Here is a 24,305-nt window from a genome sequence, read left to right on the forward strand (position 1 = left end):
CATTTTCTAATTGATGCTTAACTGTGTTTCTACCATAGAAATGAAGACCTAAAACAAATGTTGGAAAGCAGTAAAGATTCTGCAAAGCTGGATGCTATGAAAAGGATTGTTGGGGTATGTGTTGTCTTTTTTTTAATTATTTTTATTTCTTGGATGTGAATACTGTTTTTCCTTTACAGATCCTTTATCAAGTCAGCATTGGAATCTCTAAATGGTGTTTAAAAGCTACTGTGTAGTCCTTAATTTGAAATCTTGTGTAGAAATTGCTGTATCAAAATCCATACAGTCCCATGTTTTAAAAATATTTATATAACTGCTAATATGCCTGTAAATAATTATTTTCAGTATGGAGGTGAGACCCTAAATAGGAAATGGCTCCTTCAGAAAAGCTTCAGTGGCTGTCTTTGTTCAACAGATGGGAAATAGCAGACACTTGCAGGAGTAAAATGACAAATTGCATTTACTATTTTTACTTTAGGTTATGTATGTGGGGTTTTTTGTTGGTTTTTGTCTTTTTTCTTTTTGTTGTTAATGAGCATGTTGCCTATATATTTGACTAAGAATTTCAGGTGAACTATGTTCCCATAGAGGTGATTAAATAATGTTTAACGCCATTGTGTGTTTAAATCCTATAAACTGAACATAATGAAGTTGATAACGTCCTTTTATTTCTTCTTAAGAGTGTTTGAAGAATGTACTGTAGGAAGCTGTTCAGTGTCCAGTTTTTTTTGACTTCTGCGTTTGCTTTCTCTCCCTGTTCCTTCAGCCTCCTCTAGGTGGGCTTTTTTGTTTTCCTTGATTTACACGGATTAATCCTATCCAAGCACCTACTGAAGTAAGTAGGTACAGGTTGTATCATGCAATTGTATTCTTTTCTCTGAGTCTAGAACTAGCCATTTGTCCTTTATCCTCTAGTGATGAAGATTTACTCAAGCTGGTTCTCTTCTGCTTTTGTCTTTAATCCTGGTCCTGACAGAGGCATCAGTTACCTATTAGATCTGCCTAACCTGTCAACTCAACTACTATTTCATAACTTCATGAAAGGTTCCTCAGGGTTTGAACAGTGAGAGTCTGGCATGCAGAGGCAAAGGTGCTGTTGTAAGAAAACATGGCCTTTGGAAGTGCCATGGTTTCAATCTATGGTAACTTAAATTCTTCTGCTTCTGTCAGAAAAGATCTTTCTTCTGGCTGGGGAGAGTTGCCTGTTGCTCCCTTGGTTTTCTTTTTCAAAAAGGTGGCCAGAAATTTATCTGTATTTGGAAACTGTTCCAACTGAATGTGTGTGTGTATATGTATATGGGGGAATTAGAAACTATTAAATTGGGTCAGTTGTAAATTTTAAACCAGAGCTTTACTAGATTGATTTATTTTTCTTTCTTACAAACAATGCTCTCACTATAAATGAATGTGCACTCATTTTAAATACCTGCTGCTGCTACATATTCAAAGCAGTTCTTAACAACTGTTCCTTTAATTTCCTAGAAGTATATAATGCCATGAAGTTGGAGATACGTAGAGATACATGAAGTTGGACCACTGGTAACTGTGGTCCTTGATTGTCTTATGCTGGGCTCAGGAACTCTTCAGTAAGGGAAGCAGAACTGAGTTGAGCATGTTCTTTCTTCTGCTCCCCCATTTCCCAGTTCCAGATTCTTGTCCTTTTTTAAGTTCATAGTCTGTTCTATTAGAATTACGGGATTGTTTGTTTTTACTCTCTTCCATGTTTTCAGGGTTTTTGCTGTTATCCTGTCCTATGAAACACAGTTTAAACACATCTTGTACCAACCTCTAGTTCACCTAACAAACTGAAACAGTGAACTTTACAGGCCAGAACTGGGACCTTGCACAATTAGTAGAAGGCCTCATAGCAGTGGTGATTTTATCTTGTGGGGCACAAAGATGCTTGTTACCAGTTTTGTGGTTTGTCGTGGTTTAAACCCAGTCAGGCAACTCGTTCACTCACTCCTACCCCCCTTCTTTCCCTCCCCCTACTCCCGGAGGGATGGAGAGGAGAATCAAAAGGAATGCAACTCCCACGGGTTGAGATAAGAACAGTTTAGTAACTAAGGTATAACAAATCACTACTGCTACCACCAATAATAACAATGATAAAGGAAATAACAAGGGAAGAGAATACAACATCTCACCATCAGCTGACCGATAACTCGCTGCCCCCCCCCCCTTCTCCCCCAGCCCAGCCAAGCACTAACCGATGCCTCCTCCAACCCTGCAGTCTCCCAGCCCTGCCAGCTAACTCTCAGTTACCTCCTGGGCATGACGTGCTGTGGTATGGAATACCTCTTTGGTCAGTTTGGGTCAGGTGTCCTGTCTCTGCTTCCTCCTGGCTTCCCCTCCTCCCTGGCAGAGCATGAGGCTCACAAAGTCCTTGGCCAAACCAAAACATCCTTGTTATCAGCTCTGTTCCTGAGCCGAAAGTCAAAACACTGCACGGCACCAGCTACCAAGAAAGAGAAAAATGACTGCTACTGCTGAACCCAGGACATTATCCACCCCTTATTCCATACCATTCACGCCATGCTCAGATCCCACATTTTCAATATACCATCACTCTTAGTGCATGGACCAGTCCCTATAAAGCTGCTGTGTCCATCTGGTCCATGATGCCAGGCTCCATCTCTTGTAACAGTCTTCCAGAGCAGGAGAGACTGTGAGCAGTGTTCACACTTGTGAATAACCTGGGCAATAGTGTCCATTGCTAAGTCCACCCCTCGATCATGAGTCCATGTCTGTGTTGCATCTCTGCTCTGATGGCCTGAAGTGCCATGGGCCCACCAGGCTCAAAATAATTCACTCTCCCCTTCAGCAGTTTCTGCAGCTTGCTGCTGGGGACTCCATACAGCTGCCTTCCATCTCCGATGCTTCCAAAGCACTGGAGGGGCCCAGTGGACTAGATACTTGCCCATACTGTCCCACACACCCTGCCACTCATGACTGTCCAGCCTTGGAGAAAACCTCTTGGTCCCCCTGCATCGTTGTCTAACCCCAGACAAGACCCAAACCGGACTCTGCTTAACTTTTGAGATCAGACAAAATGGTTGTGGGTAGAACACAGTCTGTGTGTGTGCCAACATGCTGATCCCCATCACAATCAGCAGGCAGGTCCCAAGGACACCCAAAGGCCATTCAAAACCTTCAGAACTCTCACACGATGCTGCTGTACGTGTCACTGGGGCTGGTGTAGCTGCTGTGCTTGCCGGCTCTCCCACCGCCAGCTTCTCTTTTCCTGAGTCCAGATCTTCCTCCTCTGCCTTGCTGGGAAATGCTGCGTGGTCTCCTGCATCCTCCTGGGGCTCGACGGGCGGCTGCCGGGGGATGCTCTCGGCCGTCACGGGGCTCGGCTCTGCAGCAGGGCTCGGCTCCTCCGCCGGCTTCTCCCCCTGCTCGGCAGCCGCCTCCTTCCGCTCCTCGACCGCCCCGACCTCCTCCACCGGCAGCCGTCCCCTCGCGGCCTCCGGCCCCGCTCGGTCCCCGGCGCCGCTCTCCCGGGCCGCTTCAGCAGCCGCCGGCTCCCGGGGCCGCTCCTCCTCGGCTCCCCGCGGCCTCACGAAGACGAAGGCGAGGGCGAGGGCCAGGCCGGTGAAGAGCAGCCGGACGGCCAGGTACAAGTCCACGGCCATGTCCGTCCCGCCCTGCTACTGGTGGTCAAAACACTGCACTGCACCAGCTACCAAGAGGGAGAAAAATGGCTGCTGCCGCTGAACCCAGGACGTGGTTACATCTAAAAAGTTCTCAGCGACGAGATGTGTTCTCTAGAGATGAAAGACTTCCTCCAGTCTTATTATTAGAGGAAAAAGGAATTCTGTTGTCAGACTGTTGTTTAACATGTCTCACTGGGGTGTTCGTTTTCACTAATTTTAGGTAGAGGAAAAAGCTGTGCTTACCAACAGTTTTCTTGCTCTTTTAGTAGACTTCGAGGCAGAACCTTCATTCATCCATATAGGTGTGATGAAAAAGTACCAGGAGAACACTGCTTAGGGCTCCCTTTGCTGTTTTTTCCTCTTTTAAGGTGGCTTGTGAACGCTCTGTCAGAGTGAAGGGGATTATTTTTAGATTCACTGCGAATAAAACCAAATCTGTTTCCCAGAGGTTGACTTCTAACAACTTAATTTCAAGCATAGGAGTATTCCAGTTTTGATCTTTTCACTCTACCTCATACATCAAAGTGGCTAAGCCCACCTTCAGCTAAAACATATGTGACTGATTATCAATGACCTTTTTGTTTGTTTGGTTTTTCAGTCAGTTTATTTTTCTTTAGTGTTTCTTCCTTACATGCATGCCATACAATAACTGCAGTCTTTGAAGATTATGAGCACCACTGCTGATTTAGAAATTAAAGTGTGCACAAAACCAAGTTTATTCTACTGTAACATAATGGTTAATGCTTCTTTTAAACCAATACATTATTTTTTATTGTATTATTATATATTATAATTGTAATATTTTATTATATCTTTTCACAACCAATACATTATTATTACCATCTATCTTGAAACCTTTCTGGACTTACCATTTAAATATAAGTGGAATTTTGCTCTTGAAGATTTTAGAGCATAAATTTAGGAAACTAGTTCATATGCCTGATTTCCCATAGAGAATTTAATCCATGTCTGTATGTGTCTCATAAAATACAAACAAACAAAATGAACAAACCAAACAACAACAAAGAAAACCAACCCAGAAAACCATCAAATAAAAGAAACTTTAGTACACCCTGATGTTATATTTATTCTAAAATGAATGTTTCTGTCTGCAAGAATGCCAGGTGTATAAGACAACGCACCTGGAGACTGTCTAAGCACAGCAACAAATGGACATGATAGACCTTAGTCTTGGAAAGAGCTATTATGTCCTTTCAGGTTAATGATCCATGGGCTAAGGGGGATTTACATTAATTGCTACAACTGAATGAGTCAAACTCTTTTAAAAACCCTAAATATGTACACTGGAGCTACTATGACAGACCAGTTCAATAATGCAAGTAATGCATGGACTCATACTGTCACACCCTATCATGGAAGTCTACGGATCATCCCTATTTTAGAAAAACATAAGCTCTGTTGCATTAAGATGAGGTGATTGGTATTATTTTATTTTCATTGCATCTTGCTACTAAGTTCTACTTGACTCTGGTCAAGCAGGTCAAGGGAAATGATTCTTCCCCTCTTGTGAGACCCCACCTGCAGTACTGCACCCAGCTCTGGGGCCCCCAACATGAAAGGGATGTGGATCTTGGTGGAGGGCATCCAGAAGAGGGCCATGAAGATGGTCAGAGGGCTGAAGTTCCTCTCGTATGAACACAGGCTGAGAATGTTGGGTTTTTTCAGCCTGGAGAAGATAAGATTCTGGGGAGACTTTTAGAGCAGTTTCCAGTGCCTGAGAGGGGCCTAAAGAAACCTGGAGAAGCACTTCTAACATGTAGTGATAGGACAAGGGGGAATGGCTTTAAACTGAAAGGGGGTCAATATAGATCAGACATTAGGAAGAAATTCCTACTATGGGAGTGGTAAGACACAAACAGGCTGACCAGAGAAGTTGTGGCTGCCCCATCCCTGGCATTGTTCAAGGCCAGGTTGGACAGGGCTTTGAGCAATCTAATCTAGTGGAAGGTAATCCTGCATGTGGTAGAGGGGTTCAAACTAATTTACCTTTAAGGTCCCTTCCAATCCAAAACATTCCATGATTCTGAATATGGCATTTATTAGGAAGATGCCCCAATCCTGAGAGCAGTGGTTTAATGTAGTTTTTAGTTAAAGCCTTTGAAATACATATATTACGTTTGCTTGTTTGTTACTTCCTGTGCCTTAATACAGTTCCAAGATGTTGAGTTGGTTAAAGTGAGTCACGATGGACAACTGCTCTTGAACTGTTTTGAAAGGCTCACTAAGTATTTACTTGAACTACAACTACCTTCTTTCTTCTTACAGACTCTTATAACCTTTGAATATGCAGTGTGTCAAGGTGTAACCCAGTTTTGCATTTTCTTGCTTTTGTTTAATGATATCCTAGGTCTTTATGTGTTTCAGCGATGAAAAATACCTGTGAGTTAAGAATATGAAGTTTAATCAACTGTATAATATTGATTAAGGGTGGGAATGTGATATGATAAGCAACAAGTTATGAACAGCAGAAACTGCAGTTGCAAAAGTCGTGTTCCTGTCTCAGATCCCTGCGTATTTGCTTGCCTTAGTGAGCTCTTGTCCTTTCTGATTAGCTTAATAATTGGTTGACTGGATCCTGCCCTTGACCATAGCTGGGGGTGCTCTGAGTCAGTATTCAGCAGCACTGTAACTTGGTACAACACGTTCATGCGATTCCAGTCGTTGCAGCTTGGATGTGAAGTACTGGCAGGCATTCTGCTGGAATTCGATCTGAGAAATAAGAGACTAATGCACCTCTAGTGTATATTGAAGTATATTATTCCTTCTAATGTATTTACTTTCTAATAAATAGCTTCCTTCCATGCAACAGCTAAAGCTAAATTGGAGTTCTGTTGTTTGTAGTCTTTATTGAGACAATCTTATGGTTCAGATTTCTGTAAGGCAAAATATGAAAATTTACGATAAAAAACAAAAAAATCAGTGGGTTGGGTGGTCTTTTACTTTGTTGGGGTTTTGTTCTGTATAAACGCTGAAGTCTTTTTGTGTTTAACTTTTTCTGAAAAATAATCTTGCTTTGTTTTTTGGAGTGTGTTGTCTTTGTTTTTTTTTAAATTTTTTTTTTCCCCTCCTTGGTTCTGTTGCATATGAAGATTATTCCAGAGAAAAGGAACAGGACTTAAGCTTGTATAAATTCTGCTGATGTTTTTTGGTTGTTTTTTTTTTTGTTGGTTTGGTTTGGTTTGGGTTTTTTGTTTTGTTTTGTTTTGTTTTGTTTTTGTTCTTATAGCAGCTCCCAAAAGACAATTCTGTAAAGCTTTTCAAATCAGCAAGATCTTTGATTTATGTAATTTTTAAAGTATTAAAAATGATTTGCAACCTGATATGATAAAGTCCAGTTCATTCATTCTAGCCCCCAAACTTGTAAGCAGCTAGCACTCAGGAGTTTTGCTGTATGGATAGTATCCTGTAAAGTCTAATAGTTAACAAAAAAAAATAGAAATGAGACTTTGGCCTCAGTTTTGTAGAAGTCAGGTTTGAAATACAGATCTGGAATAAATGCCTGTGTCTTTAACACATCCTCCACCCCTGAAAAAAAAAACCAAACCACGTCACCACAATAAGTAACCCACCCTAATAATGTATATTATTACATTACTAAAATATTGCCTTTTTTTGTTTTGGTTTTTTTAGATGATTGCAAAGGGAAAAAATGCTTCTGAGCTCTTTCCTGCTGTTGTGAAGAATGTTGCCAGTAAAAATATTGAGGTACAAGTCGTATATTCCTACAACTCATTAAGCATACTGTTATGGGAAATCTGCTTATGAAAATTTTATCTAATTGTAAATACCTGACTTCAACATAAAAAATAATAGAGATGTTATAGTTTATAGTAGAATTTCTCAGGGTTCAATTTCAGTCACAGCATTAGTTTAACATGTAAATAAAGGAAACATACTGTGTGATTTGGAGGGAGGAATTACAACTAAGTACTTTTTAAAAATTGATTGCTTAGAGAAAGTTTGTTCAAGCAAGTGGTGGTAATTCTGAGAAAAGGTATTACAGTTTATTTGAGGGGTGGTGCTGCTTGCAAAGTTTGAGTAAAGCCTGTGCTATGCTGTATTTGAAAACCTATCTTGCAGATCAAGGCTGAGAGGTAAGAGCTGGGTAAAAAAAGTTTTAGCTTTTCTATGTAGTGTATTTATAAAAGGAGTGTATCAGCATTAGGATTGCCGAGTGAGATCACTTTAACTCAGCTAAACTTGTCTTTATGAATCTGTGGTTAGGCAGAATGTGATGTTACTAATGAAATGTGTTGGTTCTTTTGATAATTTAGTTCGGATAATTTGTTTAATGCTTCATTAATGTGAATGCACGCAAGTCCAGAAGATTACAAAAAAAGTTAGATTTCAAGTCTAGGAAGCTTGGAGAGATATGACTATCTGGGATGGGGGAGTAGGTCCCATCTTGAGCAGAGAACAAATATTTTGCTAATATGCAGTGTAATCTCAAATCTTATGTTAATTTATGTTTTGCAAGACATAGACACTTAAGCGAAGTCTTGTTTTACGTAAATGCATTTCTTTTGTATGAGAATTATGGGAGGAGTATAAAAAGGGCAAGCAAGAAGAATTTAAACTTCCTATGAAAGTGGCTGATGAAGAACTTGAGTCAGAATTATCTGCTACAGAAGCTAATTTCTTGAGGAGTTGCTTGAGTAAATTTACTCAACTTGTACTAAATTGTGTGATGCTAAAAGAAAATGTATTTAATAATTTTCAGGATTTCCATCTATACAAACAATAGCAGAAATACTACATTTTTCTTTCATCCTGTTTACCATCCATTTTATTTTAGCAGTTTGGTTTTGCTGCAATGTGTGGTGTTAGACACAGAAAGTAGCTTGCTTATGTATCTTTTTATCCTTTTTTCCTCATAAGAAAGCAAGAAAAAGAATCTGTCCTGTACTGGTGAAAATTCAGTTTCAGTGGAGTTAAAAAAAATGGAGATTGTGGTCAACTATGATGTGTTTAAGTCCACAGGCTTACTATGTGGGTCAAGGGTATGTAAAGTAGCATCTGCATTAGAAAGTTGTATAACCGTAAGTTTTATAAAGAAAATGTTACTCTGATGCTCACTACCAGTATTGTGTATACACTGTCAGCTCCAGTGCAGTGGTGTCAGAGTTACAGTTGACTTGACAAATGAGATTTGGATGGAAATAACGTCTAAGTTTGTAGTTTCAAACCGTGTAGTGACTAACAAGCATCAGTTTGAGGAAAGCGGAACAAGCATGTAATGATATTAGTTACTTCCTGCTGCACAGGATCGTAACTTTGGAAAAATGCAAAAAACAGGGGTTTGAAGCATTGGCTTTTAAGAAAAGAAGTCAATGGAATGCATGCTCCAGTTCTTCCTTTTTCTCCTGGAAATATGTGCTTCAGTCTCTGTTATTAATGTGAATGAAAAGTTGCTTTTTCATGGTTTGTGACACTGAAAATTATATTTCCTGCAATAATAACTTAAGCAAACTTCTGTCTCTCTCTGATGTGCTACAATGTAGCAGATCATAGATATGTCTGTTTTCCTTCCTATTTGACACAGATGGATAGTGAAAGTCAGGTTTGAGTCTAATTTTAGTGTTAAAGAAGTTATTTAGCTGCTGCTTTAAAACTTTGCATTCTTTCAAAGAATGGAAAAAATGTATTTTTCTGTGGCCGGATATTGAGCTCTGGTAAGTCAAGGAGGCTTAAATGTGCAAAGAAGACAGTTTGGAGTCTTTCAGAATTTATTGTATTAAAATAATTTTAGAGATTGTAACTGTATTTATAATAAGTGATGAAAGGAAATGAGGCAAGGAATCAGACTACTTAAATGTTCTCTTCCTTTTTAACTTGTTTGTAAGTTATAAGTACTCTGAGTCAAGTTTTAAACAGAGAAACCTTACACTAAAGAGGAGTGCTTTGAACAATATTACTCATCCTGAATGTTTTTAACTGTTAGTGCTTGAACAGCTCCAGTAGTTAGACTAGGAGTGTCTTCCTGATAGGTGTTCACACTCACATTTTGTGTGTATATACACACAAGAAATACACATGTAGAGAGACAGCCGCATAAATTGATACAGGGTACTGACGTGAACACAAACAGTACCAGCATTTTGTCTGTTCAAGGTAAAGGTCTGCTAGTGGGAAAATATGTATACATACATATGTACAACGTGGATTCATGCAACAGCTCATATATGGTCTGCCCAGTAGCTGGCCCATGGATCTCAGTCTCCCTCTTTGCTGGCACGTGGAATATGAGCCCGTAAGGCTGCAGCCCTATTTCAGTTGCTGGTACAAACTGGTGTACACATAATGAACACATGTAATCCAGTACTCACTTGGTTCCCCAGTAGCTACCCTGTCATGGTCTTGCCATTAGGCGCACTGGTGTGTGCACGTCTATGCATACACAACTGCACCTGGGCAGAACATTCAGGGTCCTCTGCTAGCCAACCCACTATGGTTATGCCCTTAGAGAGATGCCCACAAACACATGGTTCTTGCCTCTAGAGACAGGCCATCTAGTTTCTCGGGCACCTGATGGCATTGCCCTGGTCCATGCTGTAGTAGTCCTATGGTCTTGCCCTTAGATGTCCCCACCTTTACCTGTCTCCTTCCCAGACCACTTCAACTACTTGCCAGCTAGTGCAGCTTGACCCACTGGTACATCTGCAACCATTCCAGTTACTGGCACGACAGGCACATGGTCTCAGGTTGCTTGCACGTATGCTCATGGGCCTCCTGCTCCTGGCCTGTGACAGCCAGACCTTCACTTGTTCCAGGTGTTGGCCACAATGGACTTAAGGACCCTTATGACTGGAGGTCCCGTTCCAATTGCTAGAGTCACACTTAAGTCTCCTCTCTTTATCTGTGTCCCATACAAGTATGCAGAAAAGCCCCTCAGCGTGAAAGGTGCTCTGGTGTTGACTCTTGATGTTTTTAACACCTCAGCATGGGAGCTGAGGAGATCCTGAGAGGGGCCTGGCAGGATGTCCTTTCCTCTGAGACTTAGTTTCTACTACAGCTGTGTTTCTCTGCACCTCTGGACTGATGGTTCCTGCTGTGGGCTTGGGGGAAACTAAGGCAGGGTGTTAACTGCAAACACCCCTCCACTCTCCTTGTGTCTCTGTGCTTCTTTGTGGGTGTGCAGACAGGGTTTCATCGCATAATGTCGTGGTTTAAACCCAGTCAGGTAACTTGTTCACTCACTCCCAGTGAGTGGTGCCAGGCTGACAACAATCGAGCCCCCCCCCCCGAGGCTCTCCCCTTCCCCACTCCCAGAGGAACGGGGAGGAGGATCAAAAGGGTGCAACTCCTACGGGTTGAGACAAGAACAGTCCATCAACCAATGTACAACACAAATCACCACCACTACCACCAACTACAACAATGATAGGAGAAAATAACAAGGGAAGAGAATATGATACCACCGGCCAAGAAACGAGTCCCACCCAGAAGCCCGTGTCCTTCCGGGTAACTCCCAGTTACCCCCCACCCCGGCCATGACGTGCTGTGGTATGGAATACCTCCTTGGCTAGCCTGGGTCAGGCGCCCCGTCTCTGCTTCCTCACAGCTTCCCCTCCTCCCTGGCAGAGCATGAGCCTCACAAAGTCCTTGGTCAGGGTAAACATCACTTAGCAACAACCGAAAACATCGGCTTCACCAACACTGTTCCCAGGCTGGAAGTCAAAACACAGCCCTGCACCAGCTACCACAAAGGAGAAACATGACTGCTACTGCTGAACCCAGGACACATAACCTAACGTTAATTAGCAGAAGCCTTTCACTGTTTATATTTTATGGGCATTTTCTTACATTTTAAAACAAATATATGTGAATTCACACATCTTCCTCTATGCTGTACTTTATTTCCTTGTTACTTTTTTCCCCACTGTTTAGCGCTAGCATATTGGTGTGTTAAACTGAAAAGAGAACAGGGTGTGCCGTAAAGCCAGCTGACTAATTTATCAAGGTTAGTTGATAAGTTTAGGTCATAATGTACCTGTATAGCCATCTATTTAGCACTTCAGGGTCTCAGAAACCTTTGTCATGGTCCAGTTACTAGGATGCTCTTGAAATGATGACAACTTAGTGGATTAAGTCAGATTCTTAGTGCACTGATCCTGACACTGTTTTCTGAAAATGTTTTGCTAAACCTTCTTAAGAACATTTTCACAAATCTGTCTGTACAAGTTGCTACAATGCACAAGCATAAAATACTTAAGTTCATCTGGGTGACTTTGTATCTAATTGTCTTTCCTTCCCAGAAATGGCTTCTGTTTGGTTTTGGTTTTGATCCTTTCTTTTCTTGTGTGTGTGTGTGTGTGTGGTTTTGGTTGGGCTTGTGGGGTTTAGGGTATTTTTTTTTTTTTTTTTTTAAATCAAGGCTGAATGCTCTGATACAGGAAAATGGAGGTGAAGATGCAGTAGAACACGTTTGTTTGTTTTGAGGGAAGCAAAGGGCATCTTATTGTCTACAGAAGTACCTTGTGATTTTTTGTTTTTATAAGTACACACTGACCTCAGCTTGATTATGTGCATCATGTCATGGATGGTAAGGATACAAAAAGTGACCTAATAAACAATTGGTGGTATAGAACAAAAATAAGTCTTGGTCAATAACTCATGGAGTTTGATGTGCTTATATTGATAAACTAATTAAACAAATCTGCCTCTGTTCCTCAGTCCTAATGTGCCCCTGTTATGATTAATTTTATAGAACGGAGCATTTTAACATTGAGTGAAGGTAAATGGTAAAAGAGTAGTGTAGTCACGAAGCTCTAAGTGCTTCCATTTCTAGTCACAGAGTGGTTTCAAGGAAAGGAGGCTTTCTTTGCACACCTGCAGTCATTCAGTGCGTAGGCCTCTTGTGGTCAGTGTTGATTGCTGCTTGTCTATAGCTGAACAACAAATAATTTAGTATGGTGTAACCTTCTGTGATTTAATATTATGCTTTTTGCCAGAATTGGCACAAAGATACATCTTCTGATGGTGACAGTAATTATAGCACAGCTGTAGTTGAGGGTATTTCAGAATTTTCCATTATAGACCCCAATAGTTGGTTTGCAACTCAAAGGTAAAAAATGTTTTCACTGCTTCCTGGGCATACAGTAACCATGAGGGGGTAAAGTGAAGTAAATTGAATACCCTCCTCCCCCAAAATCGTACTGAGGCTTTCTTAATCTTCGAACATCACATCCTTTGTAGTATGCGTATATTGGCTGTATCTTTTGAATGCTTATAGTCAGGCAAAGCTGGATCTAATATCTTTTGCTTTTGTCTGAGGTGTAGTCAGAAGTGCTCTTTTAATCAGATGTAAATAGTGTAAGTTACCACACTTCAGCTGGAAGTTAAATTCTCTTTCAAATATATTAAAGTAACCGATTTTGAGTTTCAGGGTGAAAAAATTGGGCTTGTTGAAATCCTTGGCTATTGCAGTTTAACCTGTCTTCCGTAAGAAAAAATCCCTGAGGAATGCTCAGGTGCCAGTTGCCACTTGTCAGTTTCTTAAATTATTCAAGTCTTTATTTACTAGTTGATAATATAAAGCAGTACTTTGTGTTATTAGCCTTCATCTGTTTGTATCATTAAGTAGGTAATATTACAGCACTTGGGGGAGTTTCTGTTCAAAGGATTACAGAAAATCTTAAGACATATGAGAAGTATGTGAGTACTCCAGTGATATGTTAAATCTCCTTCAAAGAAGAAAATGTTGGTGAAAATGTGTAATCTAGTTCTTAGTTTTATAGAATTCTACAACTTTCTGATAATGATATTCACTGTGTTTTTCTTTTCAGATAAAAAAGCTTGTATATGTTTATCTGATGCGTTATGCAGAGGAACAGCAAGATCTAGCATTATTGTCCATCAGTACTTTCCAGCGTGCTTTAAAAGTGAGTGGCTACCAAACAACATTTCATAGAGAATTCTGAGCTGGTATCACAAAAATAAATACATCTGTGCAAGTGTAGTATGGTAAACTAAAAGCATGTAAATACCTGCGTCTGATAAAGTACTTTTAAGATACATCATTGATGAAGTTTTTTGTGTTGTCTGAAACCTTGTCAAACCTGCACAAAGGAAAATTAATTCACTACAGAAAAGCAGCAAGTTGGTGTTCTCAAATTCATGTACCCATTTAATTTCTGGAATGCCTTCTTTACTAGGTAGCATATATACGTAGAAAGAAGACCCTGTTGTTACCCTGAACCATTTGTGTTTCTTTTAGCATTTTGTGTTGCTTCTCTCAAATTCAGATCACAATGGGAAATGCGATTAGAAAATGAAGATTAGGATTACCTTTGAAGTTAGACCATGGAGAAAATACTTATTAAGTCTCTGTCCTTAAACTTGGCCGATTTTCATTATAAGAGAGGGTTGGGGATTTTTTCTTTTTCTTGTTCTCTTCTTGTAAGGCTACTGTAAGGTTCATAATGAATTTCTGTCATGTTGCAGACCCAGACCTTGGGTCTTGTTGGAAAAGGCTGCAGTCAGAGCACCAGGTGTGCCAGCTGTAGAAGCATCCCACAGCTGACTAGAGAGCATTTCACACTTTCCAGCTTTTTTCACAGTGTCATGTATACTACCTTTACTCTCTGTGACTGTCATGAAAAACTAAAATTCAAGTGACTTTGTATCATATGTTTTTCGTGAGATACATATACAGTGAATACTTCTCATGGCTTAACTTTTTAAAGAGCTGTGGATAGTGGGGAAAAATGGATAGGGGATAGGTCAAATGTTGTGGCTGAGTAACTCAGAAAGAAGTGGTGGTGTGGCAAGGAGGTAGACCCCAAGCTATCTGAGAGTTTTGGTGACTAAGGAAATTACTATGCCTGCTGTGAAAGATAGCCAGATGTAATTAGTTCTCTTCATTAATTTTTATTTTTTTTTTTTTTTGTAACAACTTGTTTCTGGGTTTGTAATGAAGATTGTAGTGCAGCTCTATGTATGGCAATTTTTTTCCCTATTTAGAAATTTTAGGATATTTTGAACTTGTATGACAGGAGATGAGCTTTGCAGACTCTGGTAGAAACAAGTTATTTTTCCAGAATTGTCAAAGTGCTTTTTTTACCATCCAGATACTACTCAGAAGCTCCTAATATGCAGGAATTTTGGGAACTTATATGAACTAATACTAATTACTAGAATATAAGAAATGTTCTCTGGGAAGTGCCCTTTTGGCAGACAGTACACTGAATTAGTGCTGCTGCAATTTTGGTTTGCTAGATTTTAGAGGATTTGGTACTTGATGAAGCAACATTTTTTCTCTGTGCCCCAAGCCCATGATTAACAGACAAGATTTACATTATAGTTCATCCAAATACAGATTTCTGTGCTGTTACTGGATTTTGAAGCTAACCCTAGCATTTTGTAAAGGGAGCAAGTATTGAGATGAAAGAAGGAAGAGTAGGAAGTAGAAGTCTCAAAACATTTAGCTTAAAATTGATTTTCTTACTGGCTTCAATTTATTTCCTGCAGTAAAATATAAAATGGACATGTTGTCAAGAACGTCAATGGGAGTGTTGCAACAGAATCACATTTTCATTGGGCAATTCTTACGTTTAAGTAATAAAACAGAGCTAGTTGTATTTTCCAAAGAATCTGATCACCAAATAAGATATTAGTACTTTTTTATTCCCATATTGTGCATATTGGAAAGTGAATGTTAATATTTTCCTTGGCCAGGTTTCCAAATTTTCATAGTGTTTCACTGTTTTCTTTCTTAATGTCTTTTACTTTTTTGGGTTATTGGAAGTTTCTCATGTGAAATTTGTCACATTTTACTAGTATTATATTTTGCTTGTAAGTCTGATTGGTAGATAGATTTACATGCTTTCAAATGCAGTCACTAATTAGTGTAAGCACTGCAGAGAATTTAATGATGCATTTCTGCACCATCTTATTTCCCTCCTCTTCCGTTCTTTAGGATCCTAATCAGTTAATCCGTGCAAGTGCTTTGAGAGTTTTATCCAGTATCCGTGTCCCAATTATTGTTCCTATTATGATGCTTGCTATTAAGGAAGCCTCTTCTGATTTGTCTCCTTATGTGAGAAAGAATGCAGCCCATGCAATCCAGAAGCTGTACAGGTAAGTGGTTCTGACAAATAGTGGAAAGCAATTTTAAGATAGTTGTGGGCTATGTTTATTAAGACATAAGTTGAGGTTGGCATGTCTCAGCTATATCAGATCTTATAAAGTGTCTGTAGACATTCTGTTGCTCAGTTTGGTTGGAATCCAGGCAAGTGTCCTGCTAGAATAACAGGATAACTTTGAAAAGATTAAAAAAGAAACTGATGCACCATCTTTTGGTTTTAATATGACAATTATTGTTATCTGTATAGCAACTATTTTGATAGGTATACTCAGAATCAAAGATTTCTGTGTTTAGTGTCTGTATTTTTCATCCTGATGTCATTTGCTTGTCGGTTGCAGCACAGGTGACAAATCATAGAATCATAGAATGGTTAGGGTTGGAAAGGACCTTAAGATAATCAAGTTCCAGCCCCCATGCCTTGAGCAGGGACACCTTCCACTAGACCAGGATACTCAAAGTGCCATCCAGCCTGGCCTTGAACACTTCTCAGGATGGGGCATCCACAGCTTCTCTGGGGAACCTGTTCCACTGTCTCAGCTCCCTCATGGTGAAGAATTCCTTTCTGCTATCTAGTCTAAATCTACCCTCTCTCAGCTTAGTTTTCAAACTGTTGTAGCTGCAAATTCCATCTTACCTGGACTACAGTAAGGTTCATAGTTACTTATGAGTGAAGTTGTAACCAGCAATAGCATCCTTGGTGGTAGGATTTTGGAACTACTTCTAGAAAGCTTGTGAACTTTTATTGTCGTATTTTCAAAATTTACTTGTACAAATGCCATATCTGATAGCATTGGTTTACTGCAGGACCGAGAGAGAGAGAGAGAGTATAGCTTTTTGCATCACTTGAGGAAGCAGCAGTACTGGGAACTAGTGAAGAGGCTGTCAAATTAAAACCTGTCCACAGGAAGGTCCAATAGGCTTCCCTGAAAACAAGTCTTTAATAGACAGTTTTAGCAGATGTTTCAATAAGGCTCATGGCTGGTATCTCCACAGTTCAGTGATACAGATTGTATACTGGTGGCAAGGCTGTCTTTTGGCTTCTTGTAATAAGCAAGCAATTTCTAGAGAGACTGAGGTTAGTCAAAATCAGAATTCCGGAGGGGATGAATTTTTGGTGTGAAGATCATATAGTCTCCTACATCTTAACTAATCCATGTTCTGCAAGCATTTGAGTAAGAAGTAACAGTTTAATAGTGCCTGTATGCTCCACTTATTTTTTGGTTTCCATGACTTCTCTACCGGTTTGATAGTCCTGTAGTTCAATTAGTGGTCCATTCAGACTTCTGGATGCAAGTTTGATACTCCAGTCTTCGTTGCATTTAGTGTCATGGTGTTTGGATGGATGTTTGACCTGGAAGAGCTTGTTCATTTGTGGTTCAATCAATCTTAATAGCAGGAAGCTTACATATCAAACAGAAAAGATTACAGGCATAGTGTGAACAGCAACATTTATGCCCAATGCAGTCAACATTCCCAGGTACTTTGGAGTAATTTTAGCATTGAAAATGCCAGACTTCTTGCTTATTTCACTTAGAGAGCATTTCAAAGCTATTAGTATCTTCTGTCTATCAATAGAATACTCTACCTGCACCTGCTTGCAGTGAGATTTTGAAAAGGACTTTTAAAAAAGCCCCATCACTAGTATTAATATTCTATACTGTTATTACTAGATTCCATAATGGGAGCAGATCACTCAGCTCTTTAGCCTGTTCTTTTATTTTCACTCCAATAATGCTTCCTTTGTTGTCTAAGACATGTAAATCCTAACATTTTAATGAGTTTTAAGTATTACAATTCTTAGAGAACCCACAACTGGTATGACATAAAGACAAACTATAATTTAATTTTATACTCCTTCAGTGCTGTTCTGCATTCTGTGTTTAACTTTATTTTCAGTCAAGTTCATTTATATTCAGTTCTTTGGAATCCTTGATTTTTCTGGAAGTGGTTTCTTCAATGCTCTTGGTTCCCAGGTTGTGTCTGAAGGTCAACAAACATAACCTGTTTTAATTTTGGATATGTCTCAGCAAATGAGTAAAAAAAAAATTCTTATTTTTCCTTCTAGTCTTGATCCAGAACAAAAAGAAATGTTAATTGAAGTGATAGAAAAGCTCTTGAAGGATAAAAGTACGGTAAGAACCAGTACGCTATTGCATATGCATGTACTTTAAAGAGTTTACTCCGGAGGCTGTCATTCAGCAGTACATACTGCACTTTCCTAATGCTGAGGTGGTTTTGTATGATTTTAATTAGAAGTATCATTGCGTAATTATGTATTATACTATGACTGTGACAGTGACCGTCTCCTTTAATAAGGCTGATAATTTTACTTGTGTCATGGGTATTAATATGTTCTTGTTAGCAAGTTTTTTCATATATACTTCTTTAAACTCAATTTTGAAAATGAACGTTACGTGATGATATGAATTCGTGTCTGTGTAAATTTTCATTCCCACTTTCCCATTGGAAAATTGGCTAGATCATTTCAATTTGTGATACTGTAAGAATAAATGACTTATGTACGGCGCACAGTATGCCTGTTGATGTCAATCTGCTCTGTAGTGCGTACAGCTGTTAAGCAGTGGTCCTTCTGTGTGCTTGTTTGTTCTTGCAAATATCCCTACTTCCAATCTGGTAAGCAAAACTGATGTCTTTGATCAACTTCGATATGTTGAACACTCCTGTTATATTTTGCCTGCGCTATGTAGATACAGGGTTTTCGCATGAACTGTTGGAGGTCTCGTGATGCTCATAAACTTTATTTTTATTCCTGCATCATATGAATAAGTTTCCTGAATCTTAAGTCAGAAAGGCAAAGAGCAAGGAATCTAAGATACTCGAGATAGAAAATAGAGTTGTAAATGAAAACATTCGCTTGTTCAAATTACTAATTTAGAATCACAGAATCATAGAATAGTTAGGGTTGGAAAGGATCTTAAGATAATCTAGTTCCAGCCACACTGCCATGGGCAGGAAGACCTCACACTAAAACATGCCACCCAAGGCTTCATCCAACCTGGCCTTGAACACCAGCAGGTATGGAGCATTCGCAACCTCCCTGGGCAACCCATTCCAGTGCCTCACCACCCTAAAAGGAAAGAATTTCTTCCTTATATACAATCTAAACTTCCTTTGTAGAAGTTTGAACTCGTTACCCCTTGTCCTGTCACTAATGAAGAGTCCCTCCCCAGCATTCCCTATAGGCCCCCTTCAGATACTGGAAGGCTGCTATGAGGTCTCCAGGCAGCTTTCTCTTCTCCAGGCTGAACAGCCCCAACTTTCTCAGCCTGTCTTCATACAGGAGGTGCTCCAGTCCCCTGATCATCCTCGTGTCCCTCCTCTAGACTTGTTCCAACAGTTCCATGTCCTTTTTATGTTGAGGACACCAGAACTGCACACAATACTCCAGGTGAGGTCTCACAAGAGCAGAGGGGCAGGATCACCTCCCTCGACCTGCTGGTCACACTCCTTTTGATGCAGCCCAGGATACCGTTGGCTTTCTGGGCTGCAAACACACACTGCAGCCGGCTCATGTTCATTTTCTCATCGACCAACACCCCCAAGTCCTTCTCCGCAGGGCTGCTCTGAATCTCTTCTCTGCCCAACCTGTAGCTGTGCCTGGGATTGCTCCAACCCAGGTGTAGGACCTGGCACTTGGCATGGTTAAACTTCATGAGGTTGGCATCAGCCCACCTCACAAGCGTGTCGAGGTCCCTCTGGATGGCATTCCTTCCCTCCAGAGCATCAACCGAACCACACAGCTTGGTGTCATTGGCAAACTTGCTGAGGGTGCACTCAATCCCTCTGTCCATGTCACCGACAAAGATGTTGAACAAGACCGGTCCCAACACCGATCCCTGAGGGACACCACTTGCTACTGGTCTCCAGCCGGACACTGAGCCATTGACCACAACTCTTTGCATGTGGCCATCCAGCCACTTCTTTATCCGCCAAGTGGTCCACCTATCAAATTGATGTCTCTCCAATTTAGAGACAAGAATGTTATGTGGGAAAGTGTCGAACGCTTTGCACAAGTTCATGTAGGTGACATCAACTGCTCTACCCCTGTCCATCAGTTCCGTAGCCCCATCATAGAAGGCCACCAAATTGGTCAGGCAGGATTTCCCCTTAGTGAAGCCATGCTGGCTGTCACCAAGCACCTTGTTGATTTTCATGTGCCTTAGCATGCCTTCCAGGAGAATTTGCTCCAAGATTTTCCCAGGCACAGAGGTGAGACTGACTGTAGTTCCCTGGGTCATCCATTTTCCCCTTCTTGAAAATGGGGGTTATATTTCCCTTTTTCCAGTCATCGGGAACTTCACCTGACTGCCATGATTTTTCAAATATGATAGACAGTGGCTTAGCAACTTCATTTGCCAGCTCCTTCAGGACCCGTGGATGGATTTCATCAGGACCCATGGACTTGTGCACGTTCAGGTTCTTAAGATGGTCTCGAACCAGATCGTCTCCTATAGTGGGCCCAAGGTCTTCATTCTCACAGTCCCTGCATCTGCCTTCCAAGACTTGGGTGGTGTGGTCAGAGCCTTTGCCAGTGAAGACCGAGGCAAAGAAGTCATTCAGAACCTCAGCCTTTTCCAAATCCTGTGTAGCCAGTTCTCCTGATAGCTTTTGGAGGGGGCCTACATTCTCCCTAGTCTGTTTTTTATTTGCTATGTACTTGCAGAATCCCTTCCTGTTATCTTTAATACCTCCAGCCAAGTTTAATTCTAACTGGGCCTTAGCTTTCCTAACCTGTTCCCTAGCTTCCTGGACAACATCCCTGTACTCTTCCCATGCCACCTGTCCTTGCTTCCACTTATTATAAGCCTCTTTTTTCATCTGAATTTTCCTCAGGAGCTCCTTATCCATCCAAGGAGGTCTCCTGGCCCTCCTGCTGCACTTCCTTCTGGTTGGGATGCAACACTCTAGAGCTTGTAGCAGGTGATCCTTGAATATCAACCAACAGTCTTGGGCCCCCCTGCCCTCTAGGGCTGTATCCCATGGAACCTTATTAAGCAGGCTCCTGAAGAGGCCAAAGTCTGCTCTCTTGAAGTCCAGGGCAGTGAGCTTGCTGCACACTCTTCTCACTGTCCTGAAGTTTTGGAATTCGACCATCTCATGATCACTGCAACCAAGGTCATCCTGGAGTGTCACATTTCCAACCAGCCCTTCTCTGTTGGTGAGCACGAGGTCAAGCATGGCACCTCTCCTTGTCAGCTCCTCTATTACTTGCAGAAGGAAGTTGTCTTCTACACAATCGAGGAAGCTCCTGGACTGCTTGTGCCGGGCTGTACCGTCCTTCCAACAGATGTCAGGGTGGTTGAAGTCCGCCATGAGAACAAGGGCCTGTGAGCGTGAGGCTTTTCCTGTCTGTCTATAGAGTGCTTCATCCACAGAGTCTTCTTGATCAGGCGGTCTGTAACAGATCCCCACAGTAATGTCTCCCATAGCTATATTCCCTTTAACCCTGACCCACAAAGTCTCTGTGGGCTGCTCACCTGTCCCCAGAGAGAGTTCCATACTCTCCAGCCTATCCCTAACGTAAAGGGCAACTCCCCCTCCCTGTTTGCCAGGCCTGTCTTTCCTAAAGAGCCTGTAACCTTCCATTCCAACACTCCAGTCATAGGAGCCATCCCACCATGTTTCTGTGATGCCTATTATATCATACCCCCGTAGACGTGCACACATCTCTAATTCCTCTTGTTTGCTCCCCATGCTACGGGCATTTGTATAGAGGCATATGAGCCGAGCTCCAAATGAAACCGGCTCATTGGCTGGCGCAGCTGGAATATCTCTGCATCGCTCTGAGCATTTATTATAGGTGCTGGGAACTGACTGGGTGTGTTGGGGTGGAATGATGCCCCCCTCCCCCAGCACATCTAGTTTAAAGCATCCATTTAGTAAATGTAAACCTTTTGGGGTAAACGAACATACCACTACATGCCAGATAACATGTTGCGTCATCTCTTATTTGCCAAGTGTTTTGTAACACACAGGATTGTGTCGTTCTAGCACAGTCCAGGTGTTTAGGACCTGAATGGTGGGTGTCATTCTCTAAAATCCGTTTTGCAGCTTCCACTGAAGGGTTACTGAAGGACAGTGCTGGAGCTTAAAGGCTCAGCAGATGGTAAATCAGTTAGTTAGCTCTCCTGACTGCACCTGTACTCACTTGTCAGAGGCCTTTGTGCTTCTGTGGAGTTGCCCCCCAGTGGTTCTTTGTGTGTTTTCTTTTTGCGGATCATGTTCTTGGTGTGCATGCAATCTCTGAATGTGAGATTAGATTCTTTATACCTGTGGAGGCATAAAGGGCTAAGAAGCTATCTTTGTTACTTTTTATTGCTGATGACAGGAAAATAAAATCCATATGTTTTCACTCTGTTTCTTAGTCCCTATTGCTTATGGTAAATGGCAAGTTATCTAACTAGGTATGATTCTATGAGCTAGTAATTTACAAATTTGCTTTAACAAAATGCTAGAGAAAAAAAAAATGGAGTAGGTTTGGATCTTCTTTTTCCCCTGCACACTGATACTGGCACTTGGAGTTATTTATAAGGGGATTAACATTTATTGCTTAGCATGTGCTGCAATTCTAGTGCCTCTGTGCCAGTGAATGATGGACACCATATTTATAAAGATACCAGCTGAAGCAGTAGTCAAAGATGTGCTATTTTGTCAGCACATTCAGAAAGCTAAGAATGATGGTCTAGAATTGGGTCTTCTGGAGACATAATATGGTTAACTGCTGCAACTTTTTCCTCTCCCTGATTCCTCTTGGTCTGTTCCCTAGCAAGACCTGATTCCAACCTGGGCTGAGACATCTCATCTTCAGAATTTTTGCTTTTTCACAAAGTTGTATGAAAAAATATTCCAAAAAGGAACCCTACAAATCTCTTTTCAAGACTGTCTGAATAAAAACTAAGTATTAATATGTGCTCTTTTGTCCAAGACTCCACAGCTTGTGGTGATCTAAAGTGGATAGGTCTCTCTTTAATCCTTTAGAGTTTTTTGATGACCAGTCTAGCACAGAAAAGCTTTATCTTATAGTTATGCCTTGTCATGTTTTGCTGAATGTTCCAAGAAAACCTCCGTATTTACTAACAGAGAGTGCATAGTGCATAAATGTTTTATTAGCAGGTAACTGTAATTTGAATAAACATTCTTTGCCTTTAAATGGAGAACATAGGAATTTTCTCATAGCGGAGGGAATAGAGTACCACTTGTAGCTACTCTTGGCTTTTAAAATTCAGCAGATGCAGGTGCTTACGGGGGTGGTCCTTATGTACAGGTATGTGCACATGTAGGCTGTATAGTCTTGAGCTGCCTACTTTTTAAGTCTTATTTAAGCTCCTCTTGCAAAAGTCATATTAATTTGAACCACCATTCCATATTCTCTAAGGGAAGCTCAATTTTGTGCACTTAGCAGAAAAGAAAAAAGATGCTTTACACACATAAAAACAAAGGCTTTTAGAATATATTTTGCAGTCTTTGTAAAGAAAATTAAGTTGGGTTTGTTGCCACAGGAATTCTAGAAATGAGTCTGAGCTGCAAAACAACAGCATTTTGTCATACCCTCATCAAGTGCCTGTGTTTGATTGTTTTTTGCACCCTCTGTTGGCTGTTTTGATAGTGAAACGGCCTGGAATTTCTAGGGTGAAAACTCAGACCACGAGCATGTACTTGACACTAATCTGGAGACCAGTAACAAGTGGAGTCCCTCAGGGATCGGTGTTGGCACCAGTCTTGTTCAACATCTTTCTCGCTGACATGGACAGAGGGATTGAGTGTGCCCTCAAGCAAGTTTGCCGATGCCACCAAGCTGTGTGGTTCGGTTGATACCCTGGAGGGAAGGAATGCCATCCAGAGGGACCTTGACACGCTTGTGAGGTGGGCTGATGCCAACCTCATGAAGTTTAACCATGCCAAGTGCCAGGTCCTACACCTGGGTTGGAGCAATCCCAGGTACAGGTACAGGTTGGGCAAAGAAGAGATTCAGAGCAGCCCTGCAGAGAAGGACTTGGGGGTGTTGGCTGATGAGAAAATGAACATGGGTTGGCCGCAGTGTGTGCTTGCAGCCCAGAAAGCCAACCGTATCCTGGGCTGCATCAAAAGGAGCGTGACCAGCAGGTCGAATGAGGTGATCCTGCCCCTCTACTCTGCTCTTGTGAGACCTCACCTGGAGTATTGTGTGCAGTTCTGGTGTCCTCAACATAAAAAGGACATGGAACTGTTGGAACAAGTCCAGAGAAGGGCCACGAGGATGATCAGGGGACTGGAGCACCTCCTGTATGAAGACAGGCTGAGGAAGTTGGGGCTGTTCAGCCTGGAGAAGAGAAAGCTGCCTGGAGACCTCATAGCAGCCTTCCAGTATCTGAAGGGGGCCTATAGGGATGCTGGGGAGGGACTCTTCATTAGAGACTGTAGTGATAGGACAAGGGGTAACGAGTTAAAACTTCAACAGGGGAAGTTTAGATTGTATATAAGGAAGAAATTCTTTCCTTTTAGGGTGGTGAGGCAGTGGAATAGGTTGCCCAGGGAGTTTG

At 41.2% G+C, this 24,305-nt stretch overlaps 1 protein-coding gene across 4 annotated transcripts in view; it reads left to right on the forward strand.

Annotated features, from left to right (window-relative positions):
- Positions 1–24,305, forward strand: part of AP3B1 (adaptor related protein complex 3 subunit beta 1) — a 169,388-nt gene that overhangs the window by 17,921 nt on the left and 127,162 nt on the right. For all 4 annotated transcript variants that reach the window (XM_062612402.1, XM_062612403.1, XM_062612404.1 and 1 more), the window contains exons 2-6: positions 39–114; positions 7,311–7,385; positions 13,466–13,561; positions 15,598–15,758; positions 17,831–17,897. In XM_062612402.1, coding sequence (XP_062468386.1) covers positions 39–114; positions 7,311–7,385; positions 13,466–13,561; positions 15,598–15,758; positions 17,831–17,897 — 475 coding nt within the window. The remainder of the gene's footprint in view (positions 1–38; positions 115–7,310; positions 7,386–13,465; positions 13,562–15,597; positions 15,759–17,830; positions 17,898–24,305) is intronic.

This window comes from Pezoporus occidentalis, unplaced genomic scaffold, assembly GCF_034315485.1.
Source record: "Pezoporus occidentalis ecotype Australia unplaced genomic scaffold, CSIRO_AGI_Poc_V1 ctg16, whole genome shotgun sequence".
NCBI classification, from domain to species: Eukaryota; Metazoa; Chordata; class Aves; order Psittaciformes; family Psittacidae; genus Pezoporus; species Pezoporus occidentalis.